At 34.5% G+C, this 12,773-nt stretch overlaps 2 protein-coding genes across 2 annotated transcripts; both read left to right on the top strand.

The window, feature by feature from the left end:
* The first annotated feature begins 1,378 nt into the window (after positions 1 to 1,378).
* On the top strand, positions 1,379 to 7,356 carry LOC133525053 (uncharacterized). Its single transcript, XM_061861275.1, has 5 exons — positions 1,379 to 1,967; positions 2,364 to 2,583; positions 3,497 to 3,636; positions 4,980 to 5,102; positions 7,183 to 7,356. The coding sequence occupies exons 1-5, from the start codon at positions 1,721 to 1,723 to the stop codon at positions 7,326 to 7,328; spliced, it is 876 nt and encodes a 291-aa protein (XP_061717259.1). The 5' UTR covers positions 1,379 to 1,720; the 3' UTR covers positions 7,329 to 7,356.
* Positions 7,357 to 8,183: 827 nt separating this feature from the next.
* LOC133525054 (uncharacterized) lies at positions 8,184 to 12,615 on the top strand. The gene is made up of 5 exons (XM_061861276.1): positions 8,184 to 9,367; positions 10,257 to 10,476; positions 11,398 to 11,537; positions 11,774 to 11,896; positions 12,442 to 12,615. Exons 1-5 carry the CDS (start codon positions 9,127 to 9,129, stop codon positions 12,585 to 12,587), a joined length of 870 nt encoding a protein of 289 aa, XP_061717260.1. The 5' UTR covers positions 8,184 to 9,126; the 3' UTR covers positions 12,588 to 12,615.
* Positions 12,616 to 12,773: the final 158 nt, after the last annotated feature.

Here is a 12,773-nt window from a genome sequence, read left to right as displayed (position 1 = left end):
AGTGAATTAGCTCCAGTTATTCAGCCAATGCTTAAATTATTACGACAGAGAATTAGAGTAAGGGCCGTCAGATGAACTTACATGGTGGCGTTTACAACACGATTGTTTGCTTCTTCTTTTAAAAAACAATTGATATCTCCAGTGTCAAGAGCTCAATTAGAGTGATCGTACAGCATGACGTTGCTCGGTAGTTGCTTTTAGTAAAATGATAGCTGGACTTAATCAATAGCCACGATGGAGTGCCGAAAGTTGACTTAAGAATATTAGTTTACAAACTATCAATGTTACACTTTAAACAACATATCATATGCAGAAAAAATACGATTTAGATCTAGGTAGATATATTTGTTATGGAGATGATCTGTTAGCGTCAAAAGTGACGTTTTTGGTTGAAGAAGGCCAGCCTTCTTAGCCAGCGGGTATGGGACAACATGAAGACGTTTTATTTTCCTCTAACACCACGTAGAACAAGTAATGAAATTGGCTAATGAAAGTATTAAAATGATTACCAGCTTTCGCGTTTGAACACATTTTAAAACATATTTAAAACCATATCGTGACATTATTTTGGTACCTTTATTTCCGACGTTTCGACGCAGGTTTCACTGGTCGTGGTTGCGGATAACTGATGTCCCAGCAAAATGTTAAAACAGATATTTGTGTAACTACCCGACGAAGAGTATTTATATATGAAAAAGTTTAGGGTAGGCACCACAATTTCAAACTACCCACCACACATGTGTTAATTATTGTCAATAGTCCGACACGCAACACTCACTATATCTGCGCACACATCCGCAAATAGATCCCTTGGACCTGGATGCTAAGCACCATCTCCGTAAGACGCGACCGAAGCCCCCGTATACCTATAACTACAACCCTGCCTGCCAGCTTCATTGCGCACCATGTGATCGCATTTTCAAAACCATATTTGGCTTCGCAATTCACATTAGAGCGTTCCCTGTTTCCGATTAAACAGTTAGAGGAGTCGCCGTCGTCAGATACGGCGAAGAGGACTAAATATTAAGTTTTTGGATCACTGGTTCCCAAGTTGACGACAAATTAATACCATCTTCCCTTTTAAAATTTCTGAGGTGTTTCCTGATTTCAATCGCTTCTCGTACAACTTGAGGATTATAATGGCTTCAGTGGAATCAATTTCTGATTTATGAAGCTCAATCCAGTGCAGTGCGCAATCGCCGAACATCTTCTAACACCTGGCGCAAATCAAATAAGGGTAACAAAATGATTTCCAGCTTTCTGGGAATTAATTCCTCAAAACGCTATTTTGGGATCTAACTCGGCCTAAAGCTTAAATAACATTGAACAAACAGAACCATTAAATAACTACGAATATTTTTAGTATGTACTCGTATCAGTAAATACTTCGTTTCTTACTTACTTCTTATTCATAAATAGCGTCGTAAAATTAACTGTGGCGTGCATGGATGCATGCTAGAATTAATTTTACGACATAGATCAGATGCTTAACTACGAATCCATCACTACAAGATCACTATTCTCGGAAGTTGCCGTGTGCATGTACAAATTAAAAACGAGTTTTGAATTCTTATTGAAATAAAAAAAATTCTGAATTCAAAAAACGCCATTTGCCTTGGCCAATTGCTCTTACACGGCTATATTGCCAGTGTACTTAATCAATAAAAATAAATTTAAGTCTTAAAATACTGCCAGTGTAGTATAACTAAGTCTTTTTAAAATGAATAATTTTCTTAGTTTCATCTTTCTTATCGTTATCTATTATACACGTAGTCCTATTTTTGGTTCAGATATTATCTTCGATGGCAATTCTAAGGGTTTAGGTTTTTCTCAAGGATTTTACAAAGATCGTGGGAGCATAGGTGATATTTTGCTAAACAATAGATTTGACCATGCCATTGGTTACAAAGGTCAGGGAATATTTGAAAGGAATAATCATAAGTTTGCATTTGATGAAGGAAATCCTGGTAAGTTTTTTATTGTTTGTATCAAACTGATAAATCATGATTAATATTATCTTGAAATGAAATAATTAATCCAGTACAACTTAGGCCCTCAAGTTCAAATTTGGATGATTAGAAAAGTAATCATAATATAATATAATAATCTTTTATACTATAAAAATAACGGCATACAAATAATTGACACGCCTGAACGAAGAAGAACATAGGAGCCTGATTATAGTTGAGTTACTTTTGGACTCCAAAATATACAATTCGTTGCCTGAAAGTCTTAAAATTGTTTAAATATTAAATAACCAATGTTTAAAAATAATACAGAGCTTGTCAAAGGAACATAAATATTTGTACTGGGTGGCTCTACGGTACCAACAAGAAAGCATATAACACAGGATTTTGTTCCAGATATCCATGGAATTATAGAGCGTCCATGTCAAGTATACGACACCTTCTGTATCCGCAAGTTCTTCGCAGAGCACTCCAAATGCAAGATTTCAGGAAGGAGACTCCCTGAACCATTTTTCCGGGCACAAGCTGGTTATCAGTATGCAAGTGCCAATATATCAGTTACCGCCGTTGACGGAATATATGATGGACTAAGTAATGCTAGAGTGGAGGAATTTTAGTAAGTTTTATAGTGCCTTTAGATTGGTAGATATTTGAAATTATCAAAATTACTCTGCTTTCGAAGTTATCCCAATGCAACTTGGATATTTATACGAGATATAAATATTACTTAGGTACTTCAAGTTCAACTACAACTACTCAAAAATTGTTCTGGTAAATTATTTTAGTTACGATTTTTTTTTCTATATACATACAAAATAATCCGTTCTCCGTTCGAAATTTAAATTTGTTACTCCACGTCCAGGCACAGATCTTCGCTCTTCCCGTAGTCTTAAGCTCATTGTCCCCCAACACCGAACGGATTTCATGTCCAATTCTTTCACTGTCCAGACCATCAGACTTTGGAACGTTCTCTCACTCTCTATCAGACAAGCGCAGACCAAATTCACATTCAAGCGCATGCATCGCAAGTATTTCCTTGACAAACTTTCTTCTTCATCAACTTAATGATTCACACTCGGTATAATTATGTATGTATGTTTATTTGTATTGAGTATATGTGTAAGTTTATCAATATATAGTTTATATTCATATATAGTCTCGGTTACAAATTCATTTACTTTAAAAGACACTGCACCCACTTCATCTTTCTGGTTTAACTCATTGGTTGACTGGTAGATAATGCCTTAAGGCATTAAGTCCGCCATTTGTAACTTCATGGAGTGTGCAATAAAGATCAAATAAAATAATATTTTGTTTTGGAAAAACATCTGTAAAATACATCATAGACATCAGATATCAAAGCCCCTTCGCCAAAGCTTCAATCAAAACAGTTTTTTACTTAAAATGTATTGTATCTTAGTTTTTATAACTTAACTAAACTCAGGTAACCAATTTTTTGTTAATAATGATATTAAGCTTAGAATAATTTAACTTTAAGGTTTTAGCGCTAATCAATTTTTTGATTTCAGTATCAACAAAGTAACAGACAACTTGATTATTGCTTTCTATTTTGACGATGTCTCAATAAGATCTAACAACACAAACGCAAAATTTTACCTGAGAGGACGAGAACCTGAAGTTCACACAGACTTCGCTAGTTTGGATTTTAGTAATGTATTTTAGGTTATATTTACAAATCACTATTCATTTTATTGCCTATCACCGCTTCAGTTCAGTTTAATAAAATAGCATCTGTTCAGTCGGACAATTTTGCCAGCGTCAAAGTAGGTAAATCAAATTTATATAACGATTTCGCCAATATCAAAAGTGTGCTCGTAGAGCATGACGTACGGTAATTGCTCTTAAGTAGTAAAGTGAGACCTGGATTTACCACTTAGCCACGATAGAACCCTGGATGTTATCTAAAGAACGGTTTCAAGGTTCATTAGCTGCACACTTTCGCATTAGTTTACTGCATCATAAGCTATCAATATTACACTTCGAACAACATTAATGAGCAGAAAAACGGAAAAATATATTCTAGAGACGTCTTCGCCATTTTGAAGTACAACCGAAATCCCTATCACTGCTTCAAAGTTAGTGAAAATTATAGCAAACAACAATAGGTTACTTGCCTTGCAATAATAGCTTTGTGTCTGCACATTCATACAAACATCACAAATATCTGAACACGCCTCTATAATGAAGGCGTTAAAGTGCGTGTTCAGATATTTGTGACCACTTTGGCCGCTCCGATATATCTGATGGCGACCGTACAAAGACATAAAAAGGCCAAATACGGCTTTCTCTGAACCAAAGGTTTCCTTCAGCAGAATTAATGTGTAGCCACCCAGATATTCGATGCAGGTTCGAGGGTGGAGGGGTCTCAGCTTCGGCGGTCTGAGGTTAATAACTGTTTAGGTTTAGGCTTGAAGTCACGGTTCAGCGGTTATGCATTCCCGATACAAACTTCCATCCCCCTTTTCACACCCTTAAGGGACGAATTTTGAGTTCAAATGTATCATAATGTCCTTTCCTGCGACTCAAACTAATTCTACACCAAATTTCAACAAATTCAGTTCAACGCTTATACCGTGAAGATGAATATAACTTTGTTTTTTTTTTTATATTATTATTTAATTTAATTTTATTTTATAAAGGTTTTACTTTGGGATAGTGCATTCGGAATGGAATGCAGTAAGTATCACATGGAGTTCGGCATCCCCGATTTATACCGATACCAAACACGGCCTAGTAGCTTAAATAATGCATATCAAGATGCTGTTTAAAAAATCCCTTTTGATGTGGACTATCACATTTTTTTATTCCATTTTCGGGGACCTTATGGCGGTCGGCGATTACGTCGCGTAGTGCCGCAATAGTATTGGTGCGCCACTAATAACGGCGTAAGCGCCAACCGCCATAAGGTCCCTTTTGGTCCACATCAAATCACATTTTCTGATTCAATTTTTGTTTGAAAGGCACTGTATTTAATTTGTGATATTTTTTAAGGGAAAACTACTGTAACAATGATCATACCGGGATTAAATAATCTAAGGTTGGACAGAGCTGAGACATTCACAGAAAGTCCTCTTGTTCCATTTTCTGCTGGACCCCGTATAGGTCTGAGTTCAGGTTGGTAGACTTTGAGGTCGATTCTAATTTTATTTGATATGGTAAGCGATTACCGTCGCCCATGGACATCCACCGCACCTTGAGAGGGAGTTGTAAGTGCGTTGCCGGCCTTTCAGATACGCTGTTTTCTTGAAGGTTTGAATGTCGTATCGGTCTGAGTATACCACAGGCGACAGTTCATTCCATTGTTTAGGAAGTTTCTGGAGAAACGCACAGTTGAGGCCTGCCAACAACCTAAGAGATGAAAATGGAATAGCGGAATAATTAATTTCCTTCGAGCACTCCGCGTTGTACCTAGGGTAAAGGCACCAGTAGTCAGCCTTATAACGCATTTTTAAAGTTTGTACTCTCGACGTTTCTACAGGATTAGTCGGATAAATAAACGCATAACATGGTTAGATCAATTGTTTATTATAGTTTTAAAACAAAGTATGTCAAAAAATAACAATCCTCTTTATAATATCTATAATTAAGATTAAACAAAAAATGGCACTTTTCTCCAGTAGTCAGCCTCTAAAATCCTCTAAAATCAGTAAGGCTGCTGCCTTTGTGTACCCAGTACTCAGCCTTTATAAACTATTAATAACAATGAAATAAAAAACACTATTATTTGTATTAAAGTTAACGATATTATAATATTTATCATTCCTAGGTAGGAAGCTAGAGTATAGGTAGGTACCTATCTACCTATACTCTTATAAGTACAATTCTCATGCGTCGAAATTTGTAGGCCATAGGTGCTTAAAATTATTCTTGCAAACCAATAAACACTGTATTTATCTTCTTATTTTTTATTAATGAATCTGTTTATTTAATAGAATTCATTATTTATAAATCGGTTTAAATGCTGGTAAAACCCGTGCAGGGGCCCGTTAGATATTGGAATATTGCTCAACAAAAGTATGTATACACTTTTGAACCTTATTTAAATGAGTTAAAGTTCATAATATTTGGCAGCGACGTACCAAGGAAGATAATGGCTGAGTACTGGATCCGTGAAACCCAGTGGTCAGCCGCATTAAAACGTTATTTCAAATGCGGCTGACTACTGGGTTTTACTTTAAATTGACTGAGACATGCCTAACTAAATTTGAGAATGTAAATGTAACGGTCCTAACGGTCGTATTGGATCGAGAATAAAAAAAATAGCTAATAACCCAAAGGTCAGCCGCGGGAGGCTGGGCACTGGATTTTTTGTAAAAAAGTGGTATCCAGTGGTCAACCTCCTCAATTTATAAGTTAAATATTGATATTTCTATTTAAATATAATGCAATTTAATAGATAAACTAACCAATAAACCCATCATTAACAAAAAACAGTAACTTTTTATATTAAAACATATTTTTTCTCACGCGTTAAAAGAACACCACGTGCAGTAAAAAATATGGCGGACATGACATTCTAGCTCTCGTCAACAAACATCACCTTTATGAACGAGTATATTTCCTCTCCCCGATACCTCATCGCACCTGCCGCGTTACGTATTAACGAATAAGGAATCAGAGCTCCTATTTGACTACTCGCGATTTGTTTAATCGAATATACCAGATATTTATGACCAATAAACGACTTAAAAGGCTGACTACTGGTCCCTGGCTGGCCACTGGTGCTGTTACCCTACATCCAATAGAAAACAATTTGATACGAACTTTATACGGATTCAACCAACCAATGAGTGCGAGCGAAATGCTCAATGACACGAGTCCATGACACGTGCGGGGATCAAAGCGCGTGAGCGTCTAGGACGTATCAAAACCTTTTTGATTACATAATTTGCACGTTGGTATAAGATAGTAATTAGTTATTACTCGTATTATTATTAGGGGTGTTACGGGCCTTGAGTGCCACGTCGACCAAGCAGTGACCTATTGTCACGGCCCTTTCAAGTTCATTACTAATGCCCGTGCAATCCAAGAAGTTCCAGATTCTTTAGGCCGGAATGTTCTGTACCTCATAAGGTTCCAATACATGCCGTCCTAAGTAGGTACTTCTTTCTGACATTAGTGATCCACAGGAACAAAGAAATTAGTGACTTACCCTTTTTTTTAATTTTATTTAATTACATTTGAATTTTTTCAGATCCTGAAGTTGTATCCATGTTTTTATATTTGGTGACTGCGGGTGTTCCAGTGGAAACGCGCGAGGAAATAAGTACGGAAGGCGTGTTCCTCGCCACTACCTACTTGCAATACAACATTTGCGATTTTGGTCTTAAAGTATTGTAATTCTGTTTTATTAAAAGATAACAATATATTTCCAATTTTTATTTTTAATAATACAGTGGAACCTCATTAACACGAATCTCAAGGCAACTACCTAAAAGTTCATGTTGACGAGTGTCTTTGAGAGGTTCTTATAGATTTTTATTCGTTTTGAAGAGGCTCGAGCTACAGAAGTGAAATTAATAAAAAAAAATTATTATTACGACTCTTTGTCTATTGTAAGTAAAACCGCACGTGCTACAATGAGTTAGTGGCAAGGGCCAGCTTGAAAACTAATGACTATACACGAACGCTAAAATTACTTATAGTCTAATTTATTATTTTGTTCGAGATACAGAAGTTTTTAAATAAATAATTACGACGAACGTGTTGTTTTCGAGGTATAAAGGTCATCATTGTCAAGGTGAGGTTGTCATTTTTCAAGTTGTAACACTGTACTAAAGAACTGTAAAGGGAATCGTTGGTTACTTCATCTTAGGGCTACTTGCAGCCAGGGTTAGCGAACTAACTCGGAGTTAACAATAGGTATAGGTTAAGTATACATGGTTAAACTTTACTGTTAACTCCTAGTTTAGACGGTTTAACTCCAAGTTAGTTGGCTAACCCCGAAATGCGCAAGTGGCCCTAAATGAGGTTAAATATTTAGAGTTAAGTATAGAGGTTTTGGGCTTTCAAGGGAAGGGAATAGCATTTTATTTCATATTAACGAGGATTTCACCTTATTGAAGTTCAAGTCTGATACTTACTATATTTATCTTTCTCCCACCTTATATTTTGAAACGAGCAAGCGATAAATATTTCGATCTCGATCCACTTTCCGCTTAAATTGCATAGTGGACCCTGCGGAAGACAAGCAAAATGCACGCACATTTTGCCATAGCAAACCTTTTAAATATTAGCGAAGGGAATGCTGGCAGCGCATTTGGAAGATTAGGACGCACCTGATGTTTTATACATTATACATCGAATTAGGTCAGAGTATTTTTTTTTCAAGTCCTTATGGCTAAATAATACTATGCACGGATATCTCAATCATATTTCGCCTTTATTAACAATTTTAGGTGCGTGATCTTAAATATTCATGAAGCATCTTCAATCAGTAAAATTTTTGCATTTATTTATTTTACATATTTTAGAGTTACGTAGCCAGGTCATAGCTTATGTTTGTTTATAATATGAATGTGGCAAGGCTTTCCGTCTTTCCCACCGCTGCTTTACTGAGTGAATGTTACTTAAAAAACGAATTCGTAAAATAAAAATTTTTTTTAAGATAGGGATTACGGAAATATGGGCCAACACCACAGATCACCCGAGGCAGAGGCAGGCCAAAAACGAGATGGCGAAATGTCCTGGACTCATTTTGTGGCGACCAGCGGATACATGCACAAAGCCAAAGAACAAATAAAAAAAAGAGGCATTATTCCTCCACGTAAAGTGGAGATGTTTTCTTACATGATAATTACTAATAGCCCCGTTTCAAGGCTGCCTATTGTGACGGATAGGTAACTACGGAATCCTACAATGAGCATGGTCTGATATGCTCTTAGCCGGTTTTTTAATGCTAATTTATACTCATTGAAAACAGATGCATTATACTTAATATCTATTTATCGACTCAGTCTGCAAATTAAATACTTATTTTATAATCAAATTGTCTTGCGTTGCTTTGTTGTAATTAATATATTTTTGTTATCTAGAAATTAAATGCACGCCAGATTCTTTACAAAATAGAGTGGATAACTTAAAATACTACATAATTTAATCTTACGACAGTGCGGGGAGTCAGATATTTTGTTTTAAAATGAAGTATTTTGTTAATTTCATATTCCTTATAGTTTATGTAAATCTTAATCCTGTTCTTGGTTCAGATAATGTCTTAAATTTAAAGGAATTAAGTTTTCCTGAAAGATATTACAAAAATGACAATTTTGATAACATAGGCGATGTTTTGCTAAACAAGAAATTTTACGATGGTTACAACGAAGATCGAGGTATGTTTGGAAAAAATGATCAAAAGTTTGCATTTGACGAAGGAAATCCTGGTAAGTTTTTTGTTTGTTTTATGAGTGTAATAATAAATTCACTATATCTATATGACTACACTAAGTCTGTCGCCAATTTCTTACGTTAAGTATTTATGGCCCGGCCATACAATATGCAAGTGCACATTGCCAAAAGTTCTGAAACTAAATAAAAATTAGAACGAATATGTGTGTATATATATATATATATATATATATATAATAAATGATTTTTTGTGATATATAAACCGGATGGGACCTGTAACACGAGCAAATAATTAAAACATAAATTTTACTTCTCAAATGGTGATGCTTTTGTTGTTCAATAACTTTAAAAAAAATATGAAGTCATCACACTTCCTATTTTTTCATACATATTTAATATTATCTTAAATGAACGCCCTCGTCATTCTAATTGACGTTGCTTGTAATGCTTAAACAAAACAAACTTCGTAATACATTGCGGCTAAGAATAAACTTTAAAGTGTACGAAATATCAAAACACAAGTTATTTTTGAAAGTCGCTGGTTAGTTTGAGGAGGCCTATAGTTTAATTGTTTTGCTCGTGTTACAGGCTCCATCTGGTATACAGTAAAGAGTAAATAATTAAAACATATGTATACTTTATTTTACTTAAACAAAAATACTTACGGTCAACATTTTTTTTAATTCAATTTCTATTAATAATTTATCGTTATACCAAAAGATCAATAAATAAATAAACATTTATTTAAGACCATTTGAGATCCATATTAAGTAGTGTTAGTTAAAAAAATACAGGCTTAAAAACTAGGTTAGTAATAAATACCTAAAGTAAAATTATTACTAAATAGCTAAATAGTACTATAATATTACTAAACTATTTAATAATAAAAATCAGGAAATATTTTAACTAATGAGTTTTTTCCAGATATCCACGGAATTATAGAGCGTCCATGTCAGGTATATGACACCTTCTGTATCCGCAAGTTCTTCGCGGAACACTCCAAATGCAAGATATCAGGAAGGAGACTTCCTGAACCATTTTTCAGGGCACAATCTAGTTATCAGTATGCAAGTGCTAATATATCAGTTACTGCCGTTGACGGAATATATGATGGACTGAGTAATGCTAGAGTGGAAGAGTTTTAGTAAGAATATTATGGTTTACTAAATAAAATGAATAAAAAAAATTACAGTACATTAATACACAAATTGAGTGAGTCCCACAGTTAGCTCAATAAGGCTTGTGTTATAGGTACCTACTTAGACAACGATACATACAATATATAAATACTTAAATACATAGAAAACACGCATGACTCAGGAACAAATATTCGTGTTCATCACACAAATCAAATAAATGCCTTACCAGGATTTGAAGACGGGACCATCGGCTTTATAGACAGGGCTTCTAGGCCAGACCGGTCGTCGAATATTTATGATAATTATTAGCGTTGAAATATTTTTGTTGTTATTCTTTTCCGTCAGCTAGGCGACAATAGTAGTAAAGTTGTTAGAAGAATTGTTATACTATGTTATACTAATATGCTTAGTACATGACCCATTATGGAAGGGCAAATAACTTAAAAAAAAAATAAGTTTGGTTATTTTAAACACTATAAAATAAGGGTTTACGAGTGACCCAGGCGACCGTTACCATGGTAACGAGTGACAAAAAGAACTTGATTCACCCATTCGATAATAATACGAGAGATAAGTACATAATACTTATGTAATTGAAGTTAAAGTAAATCTATTCAGATAAAAAGACGATTGTGAATAAAATTATTATTTTTTAAATATTATTATGTCTTTAATAAATATAATTCTTTCTTCAATATAAAATAATATTTAATTTTGAAAAAAAAAAAACTACATCTGTTAAATACGTCAAACGCATGGAAAGCCAAAGCTGCAATTAGTTTTTCTGCCTAATTCGCATTGTGTATCCTAGTTTTCAATTGGTGTTTAACTAAGCAGTACTGAAACTACAAATGTTGATATTTAAGCTAATATAATTTATTTAAGTAGCTTTAAAACTTCCGTGCTAATCAGATTTTTAATTTCAGTATCAACAAAGTAACAGACAACTTGGTTATTGCTATCTATTTCGATGACGTCTCAATAATATCTAACAACACAAACGCAAAATATTACCTGAGAGGACGAGAACCAGAAGTACATACAGACGTCGCTAGTTTGGATTTTAGTAATGCTTTTTTTTATTTTATTTTTGAAGTTTTTACATATAATAAAATTAAAACATTTAATACTAAAAATATAAACTAAATTTTAAAACCAGATTATTATTTTTTAATTATTTCCATATACCTAAAACTCACTAATCACTTTATTGTCTACTGCTTCCAAATTTTACCACAGTTAAATAAAAGTTATTTTAATCTTACCCACATTAACTATACCTAATTTGTGATATTTTTTTAGGGAAAACAACTGTAACAATGATCATACCGGGATTAAATAATCTAAGGTTGGACCGAGCTGAGATATACTCAGAAAGTCCTCTCGTTCCATTTTCTACTGGACCCCGTATAGGTTTGAGTTCAGGTGAGTAGACTTTGAGGCCATTTCTTATTTAATATTTGTTATAGTTTTGATCCTGTTGTGATACGATCTTTAGATGCACGGCTCACAGTGCATCTCACGCGCATCAATAGGTGTGAGCGAAATGCCCAATGACACGAGCCAATGACGCGCGCGCCGGGACCAATCAACGTGAGTTATTGTCAAGGTCGTGTCAAAACTTTTTTGATTACATACCCTGCGTTATGTATAGGTATATCTTACAAATATTTTTAATGGTCATATAATAATATAATTCGAAACATGTTCAAAATTTATGTCAGTACAAAAAAACCATAACATAAAAAAACAACAAAAAAATTATAACTTAAGACTAGCTCAAGCCTAGTCAAAAAGTCCCCCCCGAGTTGTCCCCAGCGCAAAGGTACCTATCACACTATCCGCATTGCTACGTTGAATGGCGATGGATAACCTTTGCACCAGGTACAAATTGGTTAGTTAGCCTGATCCAGATAGAAAACGTAGTGTTTAAGGATTTTATTTATTTAATCGCATTTTAATGTTTTCAGATCCTGAAGTTGAAGCCATGTTTTTATATTTGGTGACTGTGGGTGTTCCAGTGGAAACGCGCGAAGAAACAAGCACGGAAGGTGTGTTCTTCGGCACTACCTACTTGCAATACAACATTTGCGATTTCGGCCTTAAAGTTTTGTAATTTAGTTTCATTAAAAGCTTGCAATATATTTCCAATTTTTATTTAATAATACAGTGCAACTTCAATACCACGAATCTCAAGGGAAACACCTAAAAGTTCGTGTTAACGAGTTTTCGCCTTTGAGAGGTTCTTATAGAGGCTCGAGTTACAGAAGTAAAATTAATGAAGAAATCGTATTAGAGTTAT

The sequence above is a fragment of the Cydia pomonella genome, chromosome 14 (assembly GCF_033807575.1).
Source record: "Cydia pomonella isolate Wapato2018A chromosome 14, ilCydPomo1, whole genome shotgun sequence".
NCBI classification, from domain to species: domain Eukaryota; kingdom Metazoa; phylum Arthropoda; class Insecta; order Lepidoptera; family Tortricidae; genus Cydia; species Cydia pomonella.
This window is presented reverse-complemented; position numbering and strand designations above follow the sequence as displayed.